The 25,931-nt window shown below is 48.1% G+C and overlaps 2 protein-coding genes across 2 annotated transcripts in view; one reads left to right on the top strand and one right to left on the bottom strand.

Annotated features, from left to right (window-relative positions):
• Positions 1-23,152, top strand: part of LOC144167446 (uncharacterized) — a 59,442-nt gene extending 36,290 nt beyond the window's left edge. Inside the window, exons 4-5 of the mRNA XM_077696705.1 lie at positions 7,924-7,981; positions 21,373-23,152. Coding sequence (XP_077552831.1) covers positions 7,924-7,981; positions 21,373-21,890 — 576 coding nt within the window. The 3' untranslated portion in view covers positions 21,891-23,152. The remainder of the gene's footprint in view (positions 1-7,923; positions 7,982-21,372) is intronic.
• LOC144167447 (uncharacterized) lies at positions 8,314-12,683 on the bottom strand. The gene is made up of 2 exons (XM_077696706.1): positions 11,878-12,683; positions 8,314-8,915 (listed from the first exon to the last, which is right to left on the bottom strand). The coding sequence occupies exons 1-2, from the start codon at positions 12,463-12,465 to the stop codon at positions 8,520-8,522; spliced, it is 984 nt and encodes a 327-aa protein (XP_077552832.1). The 5' UTR covers positions 12,466-12,683; the 3' UTR covers positions 8,314-8,519.
• Positions 23,153-25,931: the final 2,779 nt, after the last annotated feature.

Here is a 25,931-nt window from a genome sequence, read left to right as displayed (position 1 = left end):
GAAACAAAAAAAAAAACATTTACCCGATAGTTCAAGTATTTATTAATTTACAGGCATCACAATTATTTATGCCATTAGGCAATTAATTTTTTTCCTTCGGGTAGAAAACAAAGATTTTTTGTGTTTTTTTTTTGTTTTTTCGTGAACGCGACGACATCCTGAGCCTACAGGAAAAAAATAAAGGAAGTAGTGCAAGTATTTACAGATTATGGACATTTTTGACAAACCAGGACTTCACTTTCTTCGCCCAACCTGTCGTCATAGCCCGTGTCATGGGGGAAATAATGGAGCTTCTTCTTTTTCATAGCCTCCAACTACGCGAAAATGCAACAATGGCGATGTTTATCGCAAGAGGCATTCCGTAAGAACTCTTGCCCAAAAAACTGGCAGCTTTGGTTTTGTTCTCAATGCGTTAGAGGATTTTACGACACCAGGGCCGTAGTGGGTAAGAATTTGCGTCGGTCTGTTTCACCGCGATGCACCCGAATTAGCAGTGATGGTCGTGGGAGCGGAGCGTACGGCTTCAAAAAGTGCTGTCTGCGCTAAAAGAAAGCGCAACGCACCACGGGCGTGGAAGCATAGAGCACGCTTTGTAGTAGGGCCTCGTAATTGTCAGATATTTGCTCCATCGACGCAACGATTTTTCTTTTGGGTACGTTGCGGTGAAACGTGGCAATGAAATTCTTGTTTTACTTTCGCTACTCGTTTGTTTTATTTTCGCTATTCACAATCTGTCATCATATATACGATAGAAGTCTACTTACGCCCGTTTTTACCCATATTGTAAAGGCAGCTTTGGAGCGCCCCTCTAAATTGATAGTGAGGCTGCATTAAAAGGTTTAATGGCGTTCACAGGAGTATTGCCGTATTTTCGCGCGTATAACCCGCACCGAAAATGCGAGAACTTCAGTGACAAAGTAGGGATGCGGATAATACGCCGGGTTTCTTTGTTTAGTGCAGCTTCACGGCACAACCTGCTGTTGTGCCGTGAAGCTGCACTGCGGGTTGTGCCGTGAATAAAAATACGGCATGTGCTTGATTTCGCGCTCCTCGGTTGATTTTGAAAACTTTCCGTACGTGATGCTCCGCTGTGCAAGCACTTATGTACCCGGTCATGCCGTTTTTTATGCTTTCGAACCTCACGACGTGACGTCAATGCATGACGTTATGTAGCCTTAGTGCAGTTAAGACAATTTGTAATAGGGTTTGCTGGTAGGTTGGATTCGGAGTGATGGGTAAATTTTGATTATTATTTTTAACCCCGCTTTCGTTGAGTAAACTATTATATAAAATCCTCAGTCCTGTTTATAGACGTTAACATTTCAATCATGGCGCAGTTGTACGATTTCTATTTCGCAAATGCGGAGTCTATGGCTTCGATTCCAGGTGGTACAGAACCAGAAAGTTTTATTCATTATTCACAAGCGTAAATGGCCTGTAGGGGCAACGGCGCGACAGCCACATAAGAATTTACAGCACACACACACGAAGGACAAAGAACAAGAACGTCGCACCACAACCGTTGTGATGTAACGTTCTTCTTTGTCGTTCGTGTGTCTGCGCTGTTCTATACACGTTTACGCTGTAGGTATTCACGAAATCAAAACATCCAGTGTGAAACATTACCTGACCTTAGCAGATGCATTTCCAGCACGCGGCCGAAGCCTCCATAATTTTGTCCGCAATGCGCGTTTAGTGCATCCTTCACATAGTTTCACATAGAGGGAAATGCTTTGCTAGCGCCGACGCGAGTCGCGTTTCGACGAGCGGGCCTTTACGTACAACGAAGACCTGTTGGTCCGTTTTTACTTGGCGTGGATAACGAAAAAGCTCAAAGTTGCCTCTGGCTGCAAACACCGGTAGTATAGTTCTTTAGAGACTATTTGAAGTATTTTGTTAGAATAAAAGTAGGAGTCTCAATAATTTACTCGCGTGGGATTTTTTAGAAGTTTCGGGCAAGGCGAACAAGAACTAAACAATGTCGCCCTTGTTGTTCTCGATGTGATGAGTGAAAAGAAGCCATGTTGGAAGCCAGGACATGCAAGTAAGGAACTTATGGTGTCAGTGGCACTTGAGCTGCAGCTTTCGTGTAGTATGTATTAGTCATGATACACGCCAATATCTCTGCTTTTAGCGGGTACAGTAATTGCTGCTGCTGGGAAGCAGGAGTTAACACGTGCTGCTGAACACTGAACAGGCGGAGATCTTGAATGATAGAAAAATAAACGAGAGAGGGAGGGAGAGACAAACATTTATTAGGAGCACACGAAATGGCAAATTTCCTACTGCTTCGGTTGCCCTTACCTCAAAAATGGCTTTTTGTAATACCTGTAAAGTCATGCTCGCGAAAAAAAAAACGCTATCCGAATCAATAAAAAACTGCAAATCTCATGCGATGCGATGCGATGAGGTTTTACGGGAGGGGGCAGGAGGGAGAGAAAAGGGCCCGAAACTGTCTAGCGTGGCAAATCTCATGCGCAGAGACATATTTCGTCCGACTTGAATCATGAACGAAGTCCGCCGCATGCCTTATCCATTTCGCCGCTACATTGTCATCAATTACAACGCCCTTTAGAGCATATACACGCACAAAAGGGAGATTGAAGTTACTCAAGCTAAGTGCTTGCCACCGGAGGCTTTTTACGCATAGCGGTTCCCACGAGCTCCAATCTTTAGCGATCAAAGGCGCCCGCTTGCCAGGCGTGTTGTCTCTAATCCGCTCCAATCTTGTCATCAAACACTGTCTCGAACACGTTTGCTATTACACGCGCTTGCTATACTCCTCTCATTGTCCCCTCCCAACGCGCCACTTCTGCTTCGAGCGCGTATTACTGTATTCAAACCTCGCGCAACAACCTGGCTTTGTCGGACGGTGGGCGGCATGCACGCTTCCGGAAACAGCCATGTGGGGCGGATTTAATCTCGCTGCTTAAACACTTTCTAACTGTACCGAGGGGGACAACAGCAGCGAACAAAGGGGGCGGTTAGGGTACAAAGCGGGGAGGAGTATACAGATTAAACGAAGTATGGAGGGTGGTGGATTAGAGCGGCCCCAGGGATCACACGACCCCGCACGCGATACTGTCGCTCCGGCTTTAATTTTACTTGTTGCCATCCTTGAATGCCCTGGGGGCTTTTCAAGTGTATACGTGGAGGCGAAGGAACGATGCGGTACGTTCCGCGTCTCTCCATCCGGTGCAGCGTATAGTTATACTTGTTCCGAAGACCGTCCGCCCTCCGGGCTGTTACGAACCTGAAGCAGGCATCCAACTGAGCGTCGCGTTACGTAACCGTCTTTTAAACGCACTTACAAAGTCCGCGTATTGGCTTTCTGGTGCGTGTCTCATTCGTGAAATCGGAAATTATTCGTGAAATCGGCGCGTTTATTCCGCACGAGACGGCGTCCAGTTTTCGTGTGACGCTGACCCGTCAAGAAGGGTTAGGAAAAAGTGTTTCAGATTTGATTTCAACAAGATGTCAAGTGCAGGAGATTTTTCTACAAGTAAAGGTGACCGCGTGAACCAAACCAAAGGAATTATTTAGCTTGAAAACAAAGTGGCATATCAGGGTGGGCTGTAATGCCGACCATAAAACTGTACCTCTCGTGACTAGCGCCATTTTGTACTCGCGCACAACAAGTTAAAAGAGAAAAAACAGGTTTTTACTCTTTACAGCGATACCCGGCTAAACGGGCATCGTATCAACGCTGTTGCCGACCACTGGATGAGGCATGTTTGGACGCGTTGATGCGTAGTGGGAGTGTGAAACGAGTGCAGGGCCGAAGAGGCGCAAAAAAAAAAAAAGGTGGAAAGGGAATTGTTTAACAGGGAAAAAAGTCACGGACAGCTAATTCCCACACTAAGAGAGCGAAGGTCACCACCGAGACAGGAAGAACGCAAAAGGCGGTTAGCATGGCACACGGATGCTGCTTACGAAAATTAAGTTGCGGTCTTCTGCAACCGGATCAAAGCATGCGCGTCGGGCCGATCATCCTGTCCATGAGGCAGAGGGATGAGATGCTAACACATTCATAAAAATCCAATGATGAAGTTTCCCATTAATTTTTATGAACAACCAAAGCAGCCTTCTATAACACCGCTAAGAGGGTGGTATTTCCGCGTGCCATGTTCGGTGTAGCGGTAGACTTTCTATCAGGAGGCATTGAAGACCCCTACGCGTTTTTTTTTGTGTGTTTTTTAAGTACTTTAATTAGGCTTATTGGATCGTAGCCTCTAATACAGATATGTTTGTAGGAGAGAGGGTTTTTTAGTTCATAGTTATAAATGACGATTAAAATCAAGTCGAGCGAGACAATCTAATAACAATGGCCTAGTTGAGGGGAAAATAAACACCGCGTTGACAAACAAAACATCGATGCTCGAGAAATAAATAAATACCTTACCACGCCTAACCTGAGCAAGAATGGCACCAAACCACCCAGCAGGCTGAATGAAGCGTATTATTCCAATATCCACTGATAGATAGCGCCATTCCGCAAGGACAAAATCAAAAGAAAGAGTTCAGGGCCCGAGGCGAGAACAGAAACAAACGTACAATGTACAGCGCGGTCAAGGGATGCACATAGGAGCGTCTGGCAGCCAGCCAATGAGTGGCGACCTTTTCGGGGCATCTCTAGTGCGCTCACGCCCCCTGGGTAAGCGATCGCTGAAAGCCGGACAGCTGCCGCCTCGCGTCGTCTGCTAGCTCGCTGAGACCGTCGTCTGCGCCGCCTGTTCCCGCAAATAATACATTTAATGGAGGAATTTAATTAGGCCTCGTTGTACAGCTTCTCCTTTTACTATACCAGGCCTGTCTCCCGCGCGTCTGAACCTATAGCAGCCCCATCGGACACACATCCTCTCTAATCGGGACGCCGCCACCCCCGCGACCCTCAGTCGCGTGCCCCGTTTTACGAGCTCGGCGCGCTCTATTTGCATAACTCCCCTCCCGGGCCGCCGTTTTCTGCCGGCGGCGTCGGCCGACCTCTATTCATTACTAAATTGGGATTTAAGGCAATCCCGGTAACCCGTGTAATAAAGCGGGTGCCTCGTAGGGTTGGCCTGTCGGCACACATGTGAGGGGTGATCATTCAGATCCATTTTCTCTTCCATTAACGCCACTGGTCCCCTTTGTCCCGTGTTCACTTTCATCTGGGCGTGAGTGTTTCATCCACGCCTCGTTTAGGCCTCGCTTAGCGCCCCATGAATGGGCCCTGGTATCGTTGTAGTCGTAGCTCGCCATGACTATTTATGGCCGCTGTAACTGCAGATGCTGCGGTTTGAGCCGGATTGGCGTAAAAGTCGCTCAATCCGACTATTTCCTGTTGAGATAGCTTTTCACGTCTTTGGTGTGTTTATGATATGAAATGTTTCTTTTTTCTTTATTTCATTGATAGAACGCCTTGCTTAGCACATAGTCAGGACTTGGCACGCCAAAGCGTTTTTTAGAAAGGAACAACAATGAATCCCTTATATTTACGCGTATGTAATTTTGAGGTAAATATTTTTCGATTTTATCTTTTCGTCCAAGTTGTGCTAACTTTCTGTCAGTTTGACCTATTGTCGTCACGTACTTTAGTTGAAGTGGCTTACTATAATTATTTATAACGTACCGCCACATTTTCAGAAGAACGTAAAACTGGGCAAGTTGATATTGCAGCACTTAAATGCATGAGTATCACTCGCGCGGTACATCGCTGAGTAGGCGAAAAAACGCGGTGCCCCCATATCTGCACAACCAAACAGCGTTGCCGGAAGCTGTCGGCAAATTTGCAACGGTCCAGGGCCTTCGTATTTTGATACAAGACTGCTCACATTGACCCCTGCAAAAGCGCCTCCCAAGCAATGTATTTGCGTAAAGTTGTGAAGCCGGCTTTAGAGGGCTTCGTGAAGCCTGGTTTTTGTAAAGCTCGCTTTTCCACATGAATCGTTGCAGTGAAGCTTTTCATTAAGAAAGATTCAGTGCTTTTTAAGCGACATTGTACAGTCTGCAGCGCAAAACTCAACGACATCACTCGCCTAGAAGTAATGCTTACGAATTCAGACATCACAAAGCAACGCTTCGGTAAGCCAGTATATTTTTTTTATCATGGATAGATTTAAAACTCAGATACGGGTGGTATGTTAAAGCCACAAAAAGAGGACAAATGCTTGAGTGTCACACTTAGCAGGAGCACGGCTTTCAGGTTTATAGTTCCTCCCAAATGCATGTATATCCGTGCTTTCATAGTGGTCGTAGTGTCTGTTCTTATCCTTTAAAAAAGACGGGCTGTCCAGCATTCAACCTCTGCTTTCCGAATCTATCACCAGTTACCGTGCATATTAGTGAGCTCTGTGCACCCAAGCAGCGAATAGCTCTAAGTTCTTTTGAGTCACCACCACCAGCCTACCTACGCCCACTGGAGGGCAAAGGCCTCTCCCATTACTCTCCAATTACCCCGGTCCTGTGCTAACTGCGACCAATTTATCCCCGCAATTCTTGATATCATCTGCCCATCTAACTTTCTGCCACCCTCTGCAACGCTTGTCTTCTCTAGGGATCCACTCTGTTACCCTTAATGACCAACGGTTATCTTGCCTTCGCATTACATGCCTTGTCCACGTCCATTTCTTCTTAATTTCTACTAATATGTCCTTAACACGCGTTTGTTCCCTGACCCACTCCGCTCTGTTCTTGTCCCTTAATGTTACACCTATCATCTTCTCGATTGCCCGCTGAGTCGTTCCCAATTTAAGTGGAGCCCTCTTAGTGAGCCTCCAAGTTTATTCCCCGTAGGTGAGTACCGGTAAGATGCAGCTGTCATACACTTTCTTCTTCAGAGACAATGAGTTCTTCTGAGTAACGGTTAATTAATCTTACGGCATCTTCATGGGCATTAAAGCGATCCTGTTCGAGCGTCACTAGAATCGTCCAGTAGCACCTGCATGCAGCAAGTAGAGCAACCAGTGAACATAACGAATCGAATACCTAATGTTTAGCAGCAATCTAAAAGTAAACTCCTTCTACGTGGCAATCGACACAGCCAAAAGTTTGTGACATTTGACTGAAATCTCTCGAGACTTGCACGAATACTGTGTTACACCGTCGTTTCGGTGGTACTTCACCGTTCTTCACGTCTCCGGTACCTGCAATTAGGACTGATTTGTGCATGATTTTTTTTTTGGCGCGTCAAATATACCAACAACCACTGACACTTCGTGAGTTCATAGCAGACGAAGTAGCTTTCTTTTTTTTCTGGCTGTAGTATGATACTCACAGTGGCATAAAACTCCTGCACAAAACCCACATATTTCATTTCAGTAGGTGGTTAGAATTCTTGCTTCAAACTTACGAGGTCCAGGTTCGTTTCCAGCACTGACAAGTACTTTATCTTTATTTAGTTTGTCTTAAGAGTTCACAACTTCACGCACTGCCGCCCAGTCAAGAACTTCAGGACCGAGGTCGGTTCCTGCTAAAGCATTTCGTGCTGAAATACACGCAGGGGGTTTTCGTTTCATTGAAACGGTGAATAAAACATCTCTCGAACTCTCAACCAAATAGCCCTCGAATACACTAGCTCAGTAAAGCGTGGCCGGCCTGCCAGGCAGTAAAAGGCTGAAATAGACAAAGGCGTAACGCGAGGAGGGAAAAGGTGGAAACTTTGCATGTATACTCCCATCAACTGCCATTATTTTCTGTTCTCCGGAAACCTTCACAAAGAGGAATTTACCCATAAGTGTTCATTGAAGCAGCCAATGACGCGAGTGTTGTTTCGCTCTCACGTAATTCCGCAGTTACTAAAAAAAAAGACAGCTACCCCTTAAAAAAATAGGTTGCGCCATCATTCGTAGGTTTCTGTCAGCGTGCTATATAGAAGAACATTTTATGCGTTTGTGTTCATACGGGAGGGAAGTTCAACGCGCTAACATGGCCCTTTTTTTTCAGGTGTGGTTCCAGAACCGGAGAGCCAAGTGCAGAAAACACGAAAGCCAAATGCAAAAGAGTAAGCCCGGCTATTATGTGCTTCCTGGCTAACTACGCTGCCTAAAATTGCATGCTTAAAAGGTTTCTAGAAAATGTTGGTTACAAACGCGTTCGCAAGGTATCCCACCTGCAGCGCTATCATTAAATGGCGAGTAGACGAGCGTATGCTCCCATGGGCAAAGTACAGTGTTAGAAACAAAGTGACAATTATGACAAGCGGCATCTTAAGGGAAAGTAACGCCTTAAGAAATTAACACGGCTAAGTGTTTCCGTATGCTTGTGAAATAAATACCTACTTATGGCCATCTTGAAAGTTGAAATGCACCAGTCGTCGACGAGATCTGCCGGTAATGTTTTATTTACAACTGTACAAGGCGGGTGGGTGCGTCACCGCATTTCTGGTTCGCACCATGCTTTCACAATTCGAAGACAACGCTGTGCGACACGCTGTTGGCGGACACGCTCATAATTTTGCCGCGGCCGGAGAAAGCTCCGAAATATGGCCACAAGGCGGCCAACGGCCAACACCGTAAGCGGAGGACAGTCTCGCCCCCGTTTTAGATCATCAGGTCAGTCAGCTGCTGCAAGTCGTACTGGCAACTCTGGTAAACGCGTGCACAGCGACTCCTGTTGCCCGGAAACAGCCGACGCCCTCCTTCGAAGGCGTCCTGGTACCTCCGCAGCTTGCTCTCGGAACCGCCCAGCGACCGGAGTTCCCGGATGAAGTCCGACAGGCGACGTCCGTAGGAGCCGTAGACGGCGGGATCGGCGCCCACTTCGCAAGACAGCTTGACCATGCAGTCGTCCACGTCCAGGTCCTGGATCATCTCGAGCGTGTAGCCGAACACGTCGCCCACGGTGGCCCGGCCAGCGTAGTGGCCACCGCGAGGCTGACGGAACCAGCCGCGAGGTGGCAGTGCGAGCGGAGTGGGCGTGTCGGCGCTGCGCTTCAACTGCGAGGTCGGCCAGAAAAAAGAGAAACAATGTCAGCGACAGGCCTTACCGCGCATGGTGCAAAAAAGGGACATTTCATTTTCAAGTTTCGCACCGGTAAAAAAAAAAACACCTAGAAAACTTCAGCAATACCGGACTCGAACCTGGGCCCTCGTGTTAAAAAGCAAGTACAGTGCCACAGGAGGAACTATAGGAGTGAGATATTATGGAATATTTGTTCCAGAGAATCTTCGGGTGGCGTGATTAGCTGATCACAGGCGACTGCCGTGATAAATTTCTGGTGGTAATTCTCACGGTTGCCGGGATAATAGACACTACCAAAAAAAATTATGGGACCAGCTGATACATATTTATTCCAGATGCGCAAGCACGCCTCATTTGCGTGACAAAAGGGCCAAAAGGTTTCTTGCGTGTACGCATCACCGTTGCTTCCCGCCCCTACCGGGGCGGCGCCTCTTCCTTCCCTCGCACACGTTTTTAGATTACTGTAGACCGCGAATACACCTAAAACGCAGCCGTACGGCTGTGGGAATGTTGTATTTCATTGAATGCCAAATTTTCCTTCACAGAAACTTACTCCAGCTTGTAAATTACCCCTAACTCTGGTGGAATAACAAGTTTCGTTGCTACAAAAACTTACTTCAAGAAATACCATAAGGCTGCGGTTGTGGTCCGTCCTGTCTGGTCGCAAGCCGCAATACTTTACTCACACTTAACACTACACAGGAGTGACGCTCCTTGCCAGAAATAAGGCTTTTGGGATGAGCGCGATGCCGTAGCCGTGTCCGAAGGGGAAAACGTGCAGTTATGGTCCCTAGAAATATTTGCTAATCTGCCGTCCCCGCGCCTGCTGTATGGGGAGGCATGTCTACCCCTCAAATGCACGCACAGCGCTGCGAGCAATCGGAGCGAGAGCGGCCGCCCTGTGCCGCGCGCTACTGCCGCGGAGAGCGGGCGCGCATCGGGGTTTGTCGGCCAGTTTAGAGCGCTGAAATCCAACCGCTCTAGGTACATCACCTCACAATTGAAGCTGCGTTACAACTACGACAAGACCCTTTAATTTCGCGGCCCGAATTTTTCGTGAATCGGGCTACGCAGCCTATTTGTGGCCGCTGACCTTCGCGAGTGAGACCGAAGGATGAAGCCGCAGAAACGAGGCTAGCCGTTTCGCTACCGCCGCTGAAACCATTATTGCGCGCAGTGTTGAAACCATGACAAGATTACATTTAAAGACAGCCTAGGGGTGCCAGACGCAGTGTTTGTACCAATTAATTGTGAAAACTACTGGGTTATTCTCGAACGTCATGCATTGACGGAGGTATAGGCATGTAGCCGGCCAGGCTAGCTCTAGAAAAAGGAAACAAAGGCTACAGTAAAATGCTTTACCAAGAAAAAACCTGTTCCTGATTACTTCGGGGGGACACGTGTAAAGCAACGCCATTGGTCTTAATAAGCCTAAAGAACTTTTCTTCGTAATTTCAAGCACCCGCAAATAAAATGATTGGTCACAACACAAATATTCTCCCTTCTTGCTTTCCCCGCGTGCGTCTCGCGATTCACCCCGAATATGCGGGCGATCGAAAAATAAAAAGCCCTGTTTAATGAAGAATGCAAATGCTGTTACTGTTTGGCAGCCTGATTTTATTAAAAAGAGTTTCGCGTCCCCCTCAATTAGCGAATTTTCCAAATCATGGAATTCGCAAAAATTACAGGCGCCCAAAATAAATGGTTTGATAGTACCCCAGTTTCTGCCTGTTGACTGAAAGTGCCAAATTACATCGTATGCATGCGTACACACGTAATATTTTCATTCGGCATTTACATTAAGCAAGTATTCCCAACTAAGGAGGCAGCGAAGACGTCACGTGCGATGGGGCCTAATTAATGAACGATGCGAATTGGTCAGATCCCGTTCCAGCATATATTTGACTCGCAAATAGAGAGGTCAGCATGGTTCCAAAGGGCCACAAAAGAATTTGCACAGCGCCTGCACACCACATGTGCACAAATATTTTCACGCGTTTACATACCATGGCAGTGCACGGCGGGGGTACATACAAAAACGCTGCTTTGTTAGGTAACGTAGTGGAAATTCCGCGTGATGTGCCCCAGCTAGCAAAAGATGCCGTGCCGACAGTGTTTCCGATGCCCAAGAGCATGTGTGGAAACCTTTTGCCCGGAAGAGGATCGTGTCTTCGTATTCGAATACACGAAAACGTACTCCAATCAATCAAAAACTCTTCGTATTCGTAGGAACCAATTTATTTCGCTAATCTGTTGGGTAGACAGAAACGAAGAGAGGACGAAAACGCGCAGTTGAAATCGCGCAGACCTACAAAGGCCGCTCGGCCACCGCGGCATGCATAACGGAGGAGCGCCCTTCGCGGCCGGCGGACTGGCAAATCTTTCTAGGGACCATAGTGCAGTGGTCCGATCACTGTCGCTCCCTCACCATCTCGGACCTTGAAAGAGTTTGTCGGGCGGCGACGTGGAAATATGCGACCGCTGTAAAACCGGTGCGGCCGCGCCCGTGACAGATTACGACAATGATTTCTCAGTGCGCTGAGAGCTTGTGTAAATGTAGCCTAAATGAGCGTGAATCGCTATTTACACAGCGGCAAATCTCGAGAACGCGACACATTGAAAACATCAAAACGCGGCAGCAACAATATGCCAACGCCGTAGATAGTATAATACGGACTGCCTACAAAGTATACACAGCAAACAAAATTAACTCAACACGGAAATGAAACGTAATGACGTGGTCTTCACAGAGTCGAGCAAAATTGCAGAGACCCGATTGAGCAACAACTCATAAGAATGTTACAGAAAATTGCGACGGAAAATGTCATACCATAAAACAGTCAGAAAGGTAACTAAAGGTAAGCTAAATAAGGTTAAAGAACAATATCTAACTCTGTAAAACTAGAAGAAAATAGTCGAGCTCATAAAGCGGCTCACCTTGTCGAAGCCAGATGCGGCAGCCGCCGCAGCCAGGACCGGATAGTTGAATCCGCCGTAGACAGTTTGCGCGGGAAAGGCCGCACCCTCCGAAGGCCACCCTGCGGCATGGGAAACGTCTCCGTAGGGCGAGCTCCGGCCGTCCTGATTCCAGGAACCGGAATATTCCTCGTGCACCGACGGCGGTGGCGCCGTTTCAGCGGCCGACCGCTGGAAGAAGCCGGCGCCCACGTTGTCGTCCTGCAGCATGCTGCGCACGATCTCGGCCACGATTCCGGGTGCCATGTGCAGCGGGAGGTTGGGCATGCCCGGGAACAAGGCACCCGTGGGCAGCTCCAAGGTGCGCAAGTCCACCTCGCGCCGCAGTGTCTCGTCGCTTATCCCTGCACGCCACCAGGCTAGAAGACCGAGCAGCTTGAGGCACAGCGCGATCTTCACGCCCGCGATGCCGGACAGGTTGTAGACGATGGTGTACGGCAGCAGTGTCAGGCTTAGCAGCGGGCCCAGGAAGAAGCCGTGGCAGGCGGGCGCAAGCAGAAGGGCCACGACGGCCGCTAGGAAGCTCGCGGCGAGGAACGACCCCCTCATTGTGCTCTTGCTGCTTTCAACGCGAGGCTGGCACCGGAGCGGGAGAACGACGTTCAGAGGCAGCTGGCTCCGGGTGGACTTGTCACTTTCCCATACCTCAATCTCCTCCGCGGGCGACGGATGACGTCATGAGGAACTCGCTAAATGGGCGCCCACACCACGCGGTGCTTCGGTTCCGCCAAACGGCTTCTTCAGCCTGTTTTATCGACAGTACCACGAGGTCAGCCGGCACGTTTTCGGAGAAAGTAGTGAGGCTCGCCAATCACATCTGCGTTTCGAAAGGTGTTCCTCCGCCGTGGTAGAAAAGCTAGTCAGGCACGTGTGCAGCAGATGTTGGAACATTGTGGCATCTGCAGGGGGTTGAAGGGGGAGTGGGGGGGAGGGGGGTCTATGCCTTCTTCATACGAGGGCAAAGCTCTCACCCTCCTTGATTGGTCTGCTTGTCCCCTTCCCTCCTCGTTTTCTATCTTATCAGGCGAAGGCATTTTACTGTATTCCAAGAAAAGTCTTTCCCTGCCCCCGTGAACATCGCTGCCTGTCCGCGCTGCTATTGACCTTGAAAAGGAAGCCCCACTCCCACATTTTTTTCGCGTTATTCATCTGGCGCGGTGGCCGTAAACTGCAAGGATCCAGACAGGATGCGTCAGCCTGTAATTTTCCAAAGAAGCCTTAAAAAACTACTGAATTAGTTCATTTAGTGACGCTACTACAATATCGCTCCTCTCAGCACTGTTGCGCGCGCGTCTTTTTTGTGTGTCTTCTAGGCCTCTCCTCAATTTTTAGTGCTACTTGACCTTTCGTCTATTTTTATTTTGCTTCTGTCTCTATTCGAAATGACGACTCCAGGAACTCGCTATTTCCTGGAGGCAACTGAGACCGACTACTCAATCCACAGCTCCAGAGGAGCGGGGAAAATGTCATTCAGTTTAAGCCAAGCACGTGAATAACATTTTGTCCAGCCACCGCTTCCGCGCCTTCTTGCTGCTCATCTATTTTGCGAGGATCTCCCATCTCGCGCTAGCGCTTTGTTCAGGTCGATCGATTTTGTAACCTACATGTCCAATGTACCTTTTTGCAGTAGCGATCTGCGCATGCGTGGGCTATCGCGGTCCGCCATTCTTGCCGGTAGCCGTGGGGGAACTAAACAAAATGGCCCCCCTCAGCTTGCTGCTTGGAAAGCGGCTGTGCTTCTCAGGGCTGCGCGTTTTTATTTCGCCTTTGTCGACAGTTCCCAGTAAGTTCGTACGTGAACGCAAAAAAGCTTTCAAAGGAAAAGGGCAGAAATGTTTGAGGCTGATAACGCTACGAGCACGTGGCTACCAGTGAAAGAGGAAGCAAACATTAGAAAAAAAAAGTGAAGAAAAAGGGGTGCCTGGCCCACTGCAGATTAGTCACGCGAATGTGCACCTGCTACCATGAGATTCATGTGAAAGGCACTGCTGACGGGTGGGTGCGGGAGGGACCTCAGGACGAGAACGTGTCGTGCACGGGTTCCCTGGAAGCTAGGCGTTTTTGGAGGCGTCCCTTACTGCCATTTGTAGTTCGCCGCGGCGGCTGCTCGAAAGATTGGTACTGAAAAATGTCCATTGCAAGCACATCAAAATAAATTTCGATTAAGCCGGAGTCAGCAGAGAGTTCTTTTTATGAGCGGCATAGCGCGTTATACCGGTTTCAGAAATAAAGAAAATACGTGTTGTTAAGTGTTCGGATGATGATGTCTCTTTTTGTACTGAGAGAGAGAGAACAATCTTTAATGAACACTGGCGATGTCAGCCCAGCTAAGATGACTGGCTTAGCTGGGCTGACATCGCCAGTTTTCATTAAAGAGGTTCTTATTTAATGTACGTAAATTCCTCCTGGACCAGGATTTTTCTTCAACTGCAAAGTTTCTCAGAAAGTTGTATGGTTTTCCCTTGTAGTCGTATGGCTGCATTTACGTGAATGTCCACCTTTCCTTCGCGGAAACTTGCTCCACCTTGGGGATTTCCCCTAAATATGGTCGATTGGAAAGGTGCCTCTTCAAATTTTGTTTCCTCAAATGGCACACGTGCCACGGCTGAATCACCTCGCTCGAGCCCTCCATCTGAACCGTATCATATCATGGCAGTCCAGCCATCCATGTCTTTCTTTTTTTTTTTTGCTACTCTTTCCTTCCAACATAGTTACTGCTAATTTAATGAAGTTGCCACCTTTGTTCTACATACGTAGGGCACTTGACGCTGGTGGGTCCGACGTAAAAAATCCACTTCGCTTTAGCTTCCCTTGCTTCGGACGCCAGGGGTTGCCTACCATTCTCAACACCTTGCTTAGGAGATGGAAAGAACAGTCTCAACGTGAGTCACCATAGCGTAGGTTGGGCCGTCCCCATCTCTTTATCTGTCTGCTGCAAAGCTCATCACATGACTTCAGCCAACGTACTTTTAATATTTGTTTTGCTCAAACCAGGTTTTCTTTTTTAAAAATATCCTGACTCACCGTGCACTGTTCATTGTGCCGCCCTGTACTCGGAATCAGAACTTCACTTCCGGAGACAAGTTGAAAAAGGAAATGCCAGGTCAAGATAGCGACCGTATCCTTTCAATTTTCCGGCCTTCTTGTTTCCTGAACTCTGCGTCCCGCTCCTGACATGACCAAGCTTTATCCGGCGATTTTTGACACATTCGTTTCACGCTGGAGGGGCACACGAAAAGGCTTCCAGATGTTCCCTTAAAAAAAAGAAAGAAAAAAGGAACCTCTGTCACCCGGCCTCCTTTGGCCGCACTGTAATGACCCCGAGTAAAGCCCGTTCTACATTTCCCCTGCGAATTCGCAGCTGCGGCACCGCTCGGCCGCCAAAACAACCTATTTTCCTATTTCCATTGCTGCGACAAATTTTCAAATGCGAAGCGGCGTTCACCGGAGAAGTTCGACTTTACCAAACATTTGGACATTTGCCACAGCAACAAGGATAGATCTTTTTGCCGCACGAGCGGCGCCGCAGGGAAAATTCGCACCATGTAGAACGGGCTTAATGCGAAGTGAGTGCTGGCAGAGAGCGCATCGATGCTCACGACCACACCACCTCTGTCTGGAACCGCTACGCCAATTCGTGGCCCTAATCTTTGCAGGATATTTTTGGTGAGTGTAGTGTTAATATGCAAACAATGCGACCACGTGGTCAAGGCTCGAATCTTGTACAAATCACGCGGCTAACAATCGAGTGCAATGGTGGGACAAGCTTTCGATTGGTTATTTCAAGCCATTAAGCTGCCGAGATTGTGGGCAGATGCAGCTAGCGAAAATTGTGCGTTGTAAGAGACGATAATGCATGGCGGCAAGTTTAGCAATAACAAAAAAAAAAAAACTTGTGACATAACTTTCAGAGCCATAACATAAATAAACAGGGGTAAAATTATTCATGAAACAAGGGTGATCAACAAAAAAAGCAGAAAAAAAACATTAGACAGGAAAAACGCGAGGAAGCCTATTTTAGGAGCAAGCGCATGAACCGCATGGTGCGAAGACACCCAAATGGAAACGTTTGAACATAAAGTTAGCGGAATGGGAAAACAAACAAAACGCCTATGAATGCCTATGAATTCAAGCAACAAAAAAAAAAACTCAATTTCGATCAAACGGATAGCTCTGTCGAATGCTTCAAAATAAAGAGCTCCTTTAGGAAAACTATAAATATTACTACCGGCTTTTCCTCCTCGTCGGATTACTGGTATTTACGAGTTGCTATGCTTCTGGTTTATATTGCATTTCCTTTCCTCGGTAATGTTGAAGTTGAAGTTGTAGGCGAACGATAAAATGCATGGTGTAGGCGAACGATTCCTCACCCCGCCCCCCCCTTTTACGTACTCCCTACATTACGTTTCCTTTAGTTTTTTGGGTTTTCTTTTTTTTTTTTTTTTCAGCGTGGTGGTGGTGGTGTTTACATTTGAGAGCCAAACATGGTGCGGGAGGAACAACCTCCCGCGGTCTCCTCCTGTTGCTTGCTGTCACGTGTGCCGTGTTTACGAACGACCGAAGCGGCGCGCCAGGATTTCAAGTGGCCTGAAGCGAGGCCACAGGAGAAATGCGCACAGTCGAGCGATCGAGTGACGCAACGCGAGCGTGGGTTGTGCTTGTTCGGTGCAGTTCGGAAAGAACGTATGCGAGCGGCTAAGAGCGGCGCCACCCCGGCGCACGGAGAGTTTTGTTCATGAGAATTAATAAACAAGTTATTTTTCGACCGGCTTAAGGAAAGAAGACGAACTCACCCAAAGTTAAGAATTCAAAAAGTTAACAGTAGTGTCCGTTTGTGGTCTCTCTACCTCACAATATGCATAATCCTATCATTGCACAAGGCAGGCATTCATGCACACTGCGAGGAACCACCGTGGGTTCGAGCTAGTTGAGCACGCTCACGATACTGAAACGCCGTCGCGCCAACTTAACACCGCCTCTGTTGGGCAGGTGGAGAAAGGGGCGACAAAGGAATATGCCCAGGGTACGGAGGGAAGACGTTTATTTTATACTAACATTCTAGTCACATATTTTACAGACCCAATTACATAATTTACAGTACCGGTACGTACTTCCCGTTAGGTGAAAGGGGCGATGGGGCGCCACGCGCAAGTGCGCACGTTTCGTCGGCGCAGAGCCAGTGGGCTCTTCTGTCAGGGCAAATTCGGGGTGCGCGCACGTTGTGCGCGCGCGCATCGCCGTGCTGGCCGGATCGACTCGCAGCAGCGAGGGAGACGGGGCCCATTCGCTCACAGGCGGGTACCGCACGGCGTGATCGTCGAGTGTTAGGTACGGCCTTACTATATGCAAGCGTAGGGGCAACAGGAGCAGCCTTAGGCACGGGCGCAGCCGGAAGGGCTGGTGGGCTTTCGCCGGCGCAACAGGGTTGCAGCCGGCTGGTAAAGAAAGCGTCACATACCTTCGGCCAACGCCTTCGGCGTCCTGGAAGCGTCTCCCCGAACGGACCCCCGCGCAGGGCGCGCGTTCGCCTCCCGGCGAGAGTCGAGTTCGGGCATCGTTCAAACGGACCAATGAGGTGAGGTTAGCTCCGCTACCAGGGCGGAGCGCCCGCTGCGTGACAGTGTTTTATCGCCGCAACGGTCTCTGCAGGCTTCACCTCACGCAAGAGTTTGAGAGACGGCTCGGCTCTACACAGAGGCGCCAAGACGAGCCGGAATTTCGGAGGAGAGAGGGGAAAAGCACCGCGTGATGGCACAAACCCAGTGATCGCGCAATGGCCTGGGCGTCAGGATCCCCACACATTTCATCAGAAAAAAATGGACTTAGTTTTCGTCCTAAACCAATATTTTATATGGGGGAAGTTTTTATTGATGACAACAGAGTAACGCCCAGAAACATAAAGCAGTTGGCTATTCCTGTAGAGTTCTAAAGCAACGGAATAACAAAGTGAAAAAGAAAGCAATACTGTTTTTCTCCTTGTCTATTCTTTCCTCTCTTTTTCTCTTTTTTTTTTGGGGGGGGGGGGGGGGAGGGGTTGAAAAAACATCAATTAATAAACGCATTAGAAAGGAAAAAAGCCCTTTAATGTTACGATTAGTTAGGTACTTATCCGCCGCACTGCCTACTCTACAGTGCCGCCAGTGTAGTACAATCTGCAATAACCTTTCTATATCATACCAATACGGTTAGTCTAAATAACTTGTGCAGAAATTCCCACAATTTTTATTTTATTTATCACATACGGCAGACAGAATAGGGCCCACTAACGCGGAGCATTCTTATGCTGCTTCTTTTCTCTTTTAAATTTTTAATGACAGGATTTGGCTATAAGTAGCCAAATTGAGCTACGGGTCTTTGTTTTTTGTTCTCGTTAGGCTACCGTGTTTTCGTGCGTATAACCCGCCCCTGCATATAATCCGCACCCACACTTTCAGCCCACCGGAATAGAAAAAGAAATCCTCGCGTATTGCCCGCACATTTGATACAGGAAAGGGTGCACCAAAGCTTCTACTCAAGCAACACATATTTAGCAAGTAGAATACACTGACTGCAAGGCGAAAGTCACAATTCACTAATAAAATTCAGTTGGTAGAGTGCGATCGTCCTTGTTTTTCTTCCTTGTCCTAGTATGTTTCAGTGTTCCTGCGTAGGAGCTTCACGGCACAACGCGCATTGCCGTGAAGCTGCACTAAAAGAAAAACCTTTGTATTATCCGCACCCCTACTTTGCTAGTGGAATTTTCGCATTTTTGGTGTGGGTTATACGTGCGAAAATACGTTATATTGGGCGGCTTTTGGCTTCGTTTGATTGTGTATTTTTAAGATTTTTCACCGATTATTTCTGTTCTTTACCAATTATCTACACGATCATACTGGTTAAATGTGTTAAGATGGTGCGCTTTTGTGCAAATGCAAAGCATGTCGTAGATCGAAGCTGTTTAGCAAATCGTAATTTTTCGTGCCCGCAGTTAAAAATACCAGAAAATTCCCGAGCGCGCACATTACCGCGTGCCTCGCGGCGACCGCCCGGCAGCTAACAAAACCAAGAAAATGCCTACACGCGTGTGTACGTGCCTCGCGACGATTGCCCAGCGTCCCCTGCACACGTTCATCAAGCCAAGCATACCCTCGCAAGGATATTGGCAAAGATTGCGGCGACCTCTCGGCAATTAAAAAAACCGAGAAAATGCCAAGCGCTCGCTTGTGCGTGCATCGCGGCGACGGCCCAACATCCCCGCCGCACGTTTGTCGAGCTAAGCATAACCACTTAGGGAGATTGGTCAAGATGGCAAAAACCGAAGAACTCCAGCACTCGCCGTAGTCGTAGCAACACTTCTTCCGAACGAGAAAGACACGTCATGCGTACGGCCCGCCAAGGTGATGTCAATGATTATCACGTCCAATGAGATAAGTTTTACATGGGATGCATATGCCTAGATTAGGAGAATGAAACATTTTTGTCGTTTAGCAGGGGAATGGTTTGTACGAGTCGTACGTTATTTAAGGCGGACTCGGTGGGAGTGACTTGATTCGATTGTACGGTCTAACGCGCCGACGCAACGCAGGCGATGAGGCGCGCCGTATGTTCTTTAACGGGCGCCGAAATCTTGTATACACGGGCGATCTTGCTTTCCGCCTCCATCATAAAAGCGGGCACCGCAACCGGGAATCGAACCCGCGTCCTCATGCACAGCAGCCTTAGCCACTGAGCCACCGCGGCGGGTAAGTTGTTGGGAGTGAGGGTAGGACGAAGGGATGGGCGTGTAATTAACTACGGGAGCCAGAAATTTTTTCCGGTGCCATTTGATGGTGGTCCAGTGTTTTTATGGATCATATTCAAAGCCTGAAGGCGTTCGACTACTTCGAGCATGGTTGTCAGCGATGCAAGTTCCGCCAAACGGCCTGCCTCATTTGCCGGTACTCCGGCATGGCCGGGCAACCAAGAGCTGGTGACGTCGATGTTCTGCTTACCGTATTTACCTTTTGTTCCGTGCATACCGTGTGTGCCGGGACCCGACTGGGCATGGGCGCATTCGTTCCTGTAGGGTGGCTTAAGTTACGCAGACGGGCGGCCGGCTCTTGCCGTGCCCGCGCATTCGTTCCGCTGAGGGGTAGCCCGCCTCTCCGGGTCCGCGCGCGCATGCGCAGTCGGGTCCCGATGAACACAGAACACACGGTACACACGGTAATCTACAACTCTCTAACGAAGGATTCTCTTAATTTTCTTGGATCCTCTTGACCCGTAGACTCTACGATTGTTAATGAAGACATTCCAGGAAAGCTTCGCGACTATCTGTGTGAGTGTGTGTGTGTGCTTCTGCGCGGAAAGGGATAATATTTATGAATAACGTGAGTAAGCGAGAGAATGATAGTTTTTAGTTGTGCGTGATTGTTTCGAATGCGTCAATGCGGGTGCTGAGGGTGTCATGGAGGCAAGAGCGTTTCTCATGCTGTGCTGCAGATTTCTGCTTGTAGTGTGGTTGAGGGCCTGGCTTTGGATTAGGCGATTTAGTCTCTGTTACTGTAGCAGACTATGTATTTTGGTGTATTAGAATATTGAATTATTAATTAATTAATTAATTAATTATGTGTTCACTGCTTATGCAGGTACAGGGCGTTGCACAGTAGATGCTCCTGGGGGCTCCGTAAATAATTATCTGGAGCTACGAAGCATTCGCAGCTGCTGGTATCTCACTACTTGTGACGGCATGTTTTACGACTCCAAGAATAATGGAGGGGGGGGGGGTATTGAGGAAGATTGACCTCAGCCTAATTGATCCTCCTACTTTGGTTAACTACTTTGCTACTGAGAAAACACAAAAAGGGGTATATAATGTACAACCCGCAAGTAAAAAGCCCTCTATAATCTAGCGTCTTCTTCATTGTTCTTAAAGAAACTCTGAGGCTCCAGCCGTAAGTGAGTCGCGACACGTTTTATACTACCTTGGATTTTCTTGGAAAGGGAAATGGTGGATCGAACAAATGTCAGCCTGAACGTCTTGTTGAGGTCATGGAAGGGAGGGTAGCGGGTAGACAGGACACCACTGATATGGGGTTGTTGCTAATAGGATTGCTCATACTTCTGTTTCATTCGTATTCCTGTTTTCTTCACTGAATATCTTCTTTATTTTCTTGAACAGTTGCTTAAGCATTTCTTTTGGAAGAAAATGAAAGAAAAAATTCATACATAAAGTTCAAATCTGAGGTCACAAAAATTGCTTCCATTCGCTTACTTCTTCCTCTATTCGTGTTTCCCGCACTCATTTATTTTCTCTATGATGTTACGCACTGTATATTACCAACTGCCTTGCCGTACGTCCCAAGCGGTAGTAAATAATGAAGCGGAGTCGGTGAGCCCCGTTGAAACCTCCTTGTTTCTAAACATAACTGGATGACCTAATACGCGCTCCTAGAATCACTGCCTTTTTCTTTTTTCTTTTTTTGCTTTCAATCGCAGGCCTCATGATGGCGGCAAGTACACCCATCGAGTCGTCGCGTATCGCACCGTACATCAACGTCAGCGCCACACCTCCCCCGCCGACATCACAGCCGCCGCCGCCGCCGCGGCTTCCGTCGGAGCGGCTTCTTTTGCCGCCTCCACACACGAGCAGCGGCGGTGCGGCCAGAGGCGTCGGTAGCGGCGGCACGGCAGCCGCAGCCGCTGCCGCCGCCGCAGCGGCCGCCACATTCCTGCCGTATGCGGCGGACCCGACGGGACTACTTGCCGCCGCGCACCACTACTCTGCGGTGGCCGCTGCGGCCGCCGCTGCTGTGGCGTCGGGCCACCACGCGGCGCCGCCACCGGCGTCGGCTGCGACCGCTGCCAGCCTGCTGTTCTACCCGTCGCACGTTCCGTTCACCGCCGGAGGACTGACGACGGCGCTGATGGCAGCCGAGCGATTCACCACCAAGAACTCGAGCATCGCCGACCTGCGGCTCAAGGCTCAGAAGCACGCAGCCGCGCTGGGCCTGTGACGCAGGCTGGCGCCACCGCCGTCGCTGCCGTTGGACATGCTCCACTGCCGCCACCGGAGGCGCAAACCTTGAACCTTGACGCATTCTGCTTCAGCTGCCCTGACGTCACGTGACGGAAGCACACACGGGACCTCTCAAGCATGACGGAAAAGCGCAAGCTTAGAACTATTTGAAAAGAAGTGCGCAGTGATGGGATTGTGCGGGCGATTTCAGCGCTGCTCGTCATGTTCACAATTAAGCTTGCTCAATGCGAAACTTTTCTCTAACAGAGGTGCTTGTACGCGATTGTTGTTGGGTAATGGCGGAACAGCCTTTAGAACGCTCATTGTGCTTGTTCTCTCGCACCTTGCGGACCTGAAGTGCACTGGACGTGAAACGTTGTGTGTGCACGAAACAGCGATGAGAAGTCGTCTGGTCTGTTGAGGTGCACCGCCACCTGCTGTCCCTATGCTACCCGCGAAGAGTGTTTGCCGTCGGCTCTGCGCTACGGGTTAGAATGCCAAAGACATGCCGAAAATGCGAACGCCTATGCCGGCATACAAGCGTCAAAAAATAGTCACAGAAGTTCTCTAACATACGTAACGTCATACCCCCCCCCCCCTCCCCCCACGAACCGTGCTCGTGTAAATATGGGCCGAAAAACATTCATTTGCACGGGATGGAATACGCTGCCGAAGTTTCGTTTCAAGGAAGGCGTTATCTTGCTAAGCCATAACCGAGGCTAGTTGGTAGCTGCATATAATCTACAAAATGTCTTGCAAAGACGGATAATCCACTTGCCTCTCCCCTTCTGTAAAGCTCTACTTGCTTTTAAATTACAACTCATTTCACAAAACAAAGAGCAGGTTCGAATGCAAAATTTTGAATACGAAAAGGCCCCACGTTTACCTGAAAGGGTTCGCATTCTATGCATTGCATTCCCAAGATTCCGCTATGGCAAAAGCGCATCTCTTGTGCAGCTCATGAACTGAACATAGCGCGCACAGAAGCATCTCGGAGAGGTCCTGAATGCAAAATGATTTTGGAACAAGACGGACGTTACAGCGCGTACGCGTAGTGTCTTTTCTATACGCTCAGAACGTGTTTTTACCGACTGATGGCTCATTCGCGATGACAATTACGTTCGGACGAAGTAACTCCATGCTAAGTTCACTATAGGCCTGCTTCTGCTAGCGTTTCTCTGAAGCAGAACTCTCCACCACAAATAAGTTTTTTTTTTGTTAAATGAATAACGGTGTGTTTAATTTACCGCATTTCATACGAACAGCAAACGGTAAAATTACTGTGACCGAACAGTGGTTAACGGGTAAAAGCGGCCCTAAATTCAAGAGGCAACACATTACGTTGGAACAAAAGCTAAAGGTTGGGGATGAACACGTTTTTTTTCTTCTTTTTACTCATAGGTGTAAAAAATGGCGTAAAGCGGGTATATGCACGAGGTAAGCGAACACTTAATAGTTACCAAATCACTTATTGTTTGACGTTTTCAGCAAGCTTTCGTCATGTTTGCTTGTGTTTATATAAGTTCGAAAGCTTCGTATACCATTTTGACTGCATGATGCCAGTTTTCCCTCAAATGCTGCAAAACTCAGTTAGACATAAATACATTGCTACGGGAGTTCCAGCGCAAGCTGCACAAGAAACGACGAACTGCCCAATGCGGTGAAACATTAAAACTGTTTTAAAGATGGCGCCGTTTCCCGAAAAGTGGGACGCTAAGCTCGGATTACACGCGCGTTACAGAACAGAGCGTTGTTTCCTGTTTCAAAGGTTGGACTTGCGCTTTGCAAACATAAGCGCGACAAACCATCAACGCCACAAGTAGGCGGTGAAAGTTCACCAATTGCTTTGGCGTTTACAAGCCGATGTAATGAAACGGAGGAGAGGGAGGGTAAACGAGAATAGCTTGTGTTTTCTACTCCTGCACTTCGTCAGGCAGTATTCGTCGGCAGTTCTCCAGGTCTTTGTCTAGCTTACAATTACGTGAACAATGAATGACCGCTGCGCTAGCAGGAAGGCCAACGACCTGACTGCATTCCCAAACACCTTTTGTTTGCTGGGCTTCTGTTCTCACGGCTCAAAAACAAGTCCGTAGGGAGCTGTACGATTTAGTATGCAGCATATATAGTGGAAAGAAAAATGAACATACGTTGGAATCAGTTGGAAATAAATTGAAGCATAAGTTGGTAGCATGTTGCATATAGACACCAGCAATACTTGAATTAGATCTTTGGACATTTAAAGTAAGACGACTGCATGCTAGGTTTGATGTGTTAAAGTGTCGCCTGGGCCGCACGCTGTTTTGCAAATTTTCGGTATGTTTTGAGCGTGCGTTCCTCAATGCATGGCAAGCTAGTGGACGTACACTGCTCGCTGACGCCCCATGAACTCTTACTTGCTAACTGACCCATGATCTTGCAGATTGGAAGAAATGGGTGAGGGAGTGTGTTGGCTGTGGAGAGAAATTATGGCTTCTGCCCTCCTTTTTGCAACAGTGGTTGGAGAGTGTGCGAAACGAACTTTCAAACGCTGTCGTTGTATGCTGTACATGTGGGAGTTGCATGTTTTATTTGATTCAACGCAATCGCAAGTTCTCTTAACCTTCGGTAAGTGCTTGGAAGAGCGTTTAGCTTTTGCTCACATACGGGTTGGCGTACAATGTTTGCGCACATGTGACTGAAGCTTCAAGTCAGCTGCATGAAAGGTACGCATATGCAAAACTTGTTTGTTTACAGGATTACGTCCCCATTACACATAGTTCCTATACTGTAGAATATCTTCTGTACAGCGCTATTGTTGTCAATGGAGATTTGCGGCACCTTACAAGAGCCTGAACTGGAAAAAAAAAAAAATAAAGTACGCATTAATGCTCACCCAGCACGTATGTATTTTCTGCAAATGGTTACGGATGCTGACGGATATAGTTACGGGTTTAATGAAGTAACGTAGTGCGGCACCGACACGGACTTAGAAAGAGAGGATGACACATTTCTGCGACAATGTGTGCTTGCTGTTAATGAAAGAATTTAAAGATCCCATTGTGCAAGGAAGATACTATAATATCTTTTCATTGCCTTGACTTTTGTGGCACTACTATAAGGTAAGTTCGTGGTTATAATCCATACATCACTGAAAGCATGAACCAACCCATCCGCAGACCAGTATCTTGTCTTACTGAAGAACGTTTTGTACGCAACGTCATCGATATGCTAGTCAGCTGTTTTTTTTAGAGCAAGGTCACTAGATGTGCCAAGGGCGGAAAATATCGACAGACGGTTTGGCTCTGCAAACGGCGGAACAGAGTGCGAAAGCAACTTACAATTTTCCTTATAAAGAGTCGTTCAATACCACAATGCGGTATTGGGGCATCCTCCATACCTCGCTGGGGATACCCGATTGCGGATATCCTCCTTCCGACCTCCTTACTTTTAAACCTTTCACTTTCGCAACAAGAGCACTCTGGGCATCACTACTCTGGAAAGCAGCGTGCCATACAAAGATATTAAGTTAAGTTAAGATGGCGATAAAAAGGAGTAACGAAGAAGCAGGAAAGTAAAACAATCGCGGCACGAACCTTAAAGAGACACTGTAGTGATTTGTAAACATTGCGCAAATTGTATAGTCTGGATTGTTCGGCCACTCTCGCTGCGTCTACGTGACTTTATTTGGTAAGAAAACCAATTCCAAAGTGCTGTCCTCCTCTCTGCATCCTCCTTGCCGATTTTCTAAGATGTTTCGCATGACGTCAAAAACGAGATGGCTTGGCTTCACTGCGCTACTGTCCGGCTCGCCGACCCTTCGACAGGATCAGTTCAGCGTTTAGTGGGACGGCCGTCGCACTTCGTTCGCTCAGTTGAAACTACGCCACGACGCGATTTGATCCTGGAAAAATGTGCCTTTAGTTTGTTCTTTGTAGACGATATGAAGCTCGAACTCAAAGTAGCTTCACATTCACACAAGCGCACCTGCCCCGCTTCGCCGACTGGTACGCTTGTAGAAAAATCTAAGGTCAACAAAAGGCGGGAGAAGAGTCAGCGAAGT

The sequence above is a fragment of the Haemaphysalis longicornis genome, unplaced genomic scaffold (genome assembly GCF_048455015.1).
Source record: "Haemaphysalis longicornis isolate Haplotype H1 unplaced genomic scaffold, Haemaphysalis longicornis Haplotype H1 scaffold_2, whole genome shotgun sequence".
Taxonomy (NCBI): domain Eukaryota; kingdom Metazoa; phylum Arthropoda; class Arachnida; order Ixodida; family Ixodidae; genus Haemaphysalis; species Haemaphysalis longicornis.
This window is presented reverse-complemented; position numbering and strand designations above follow the sequence as displayed.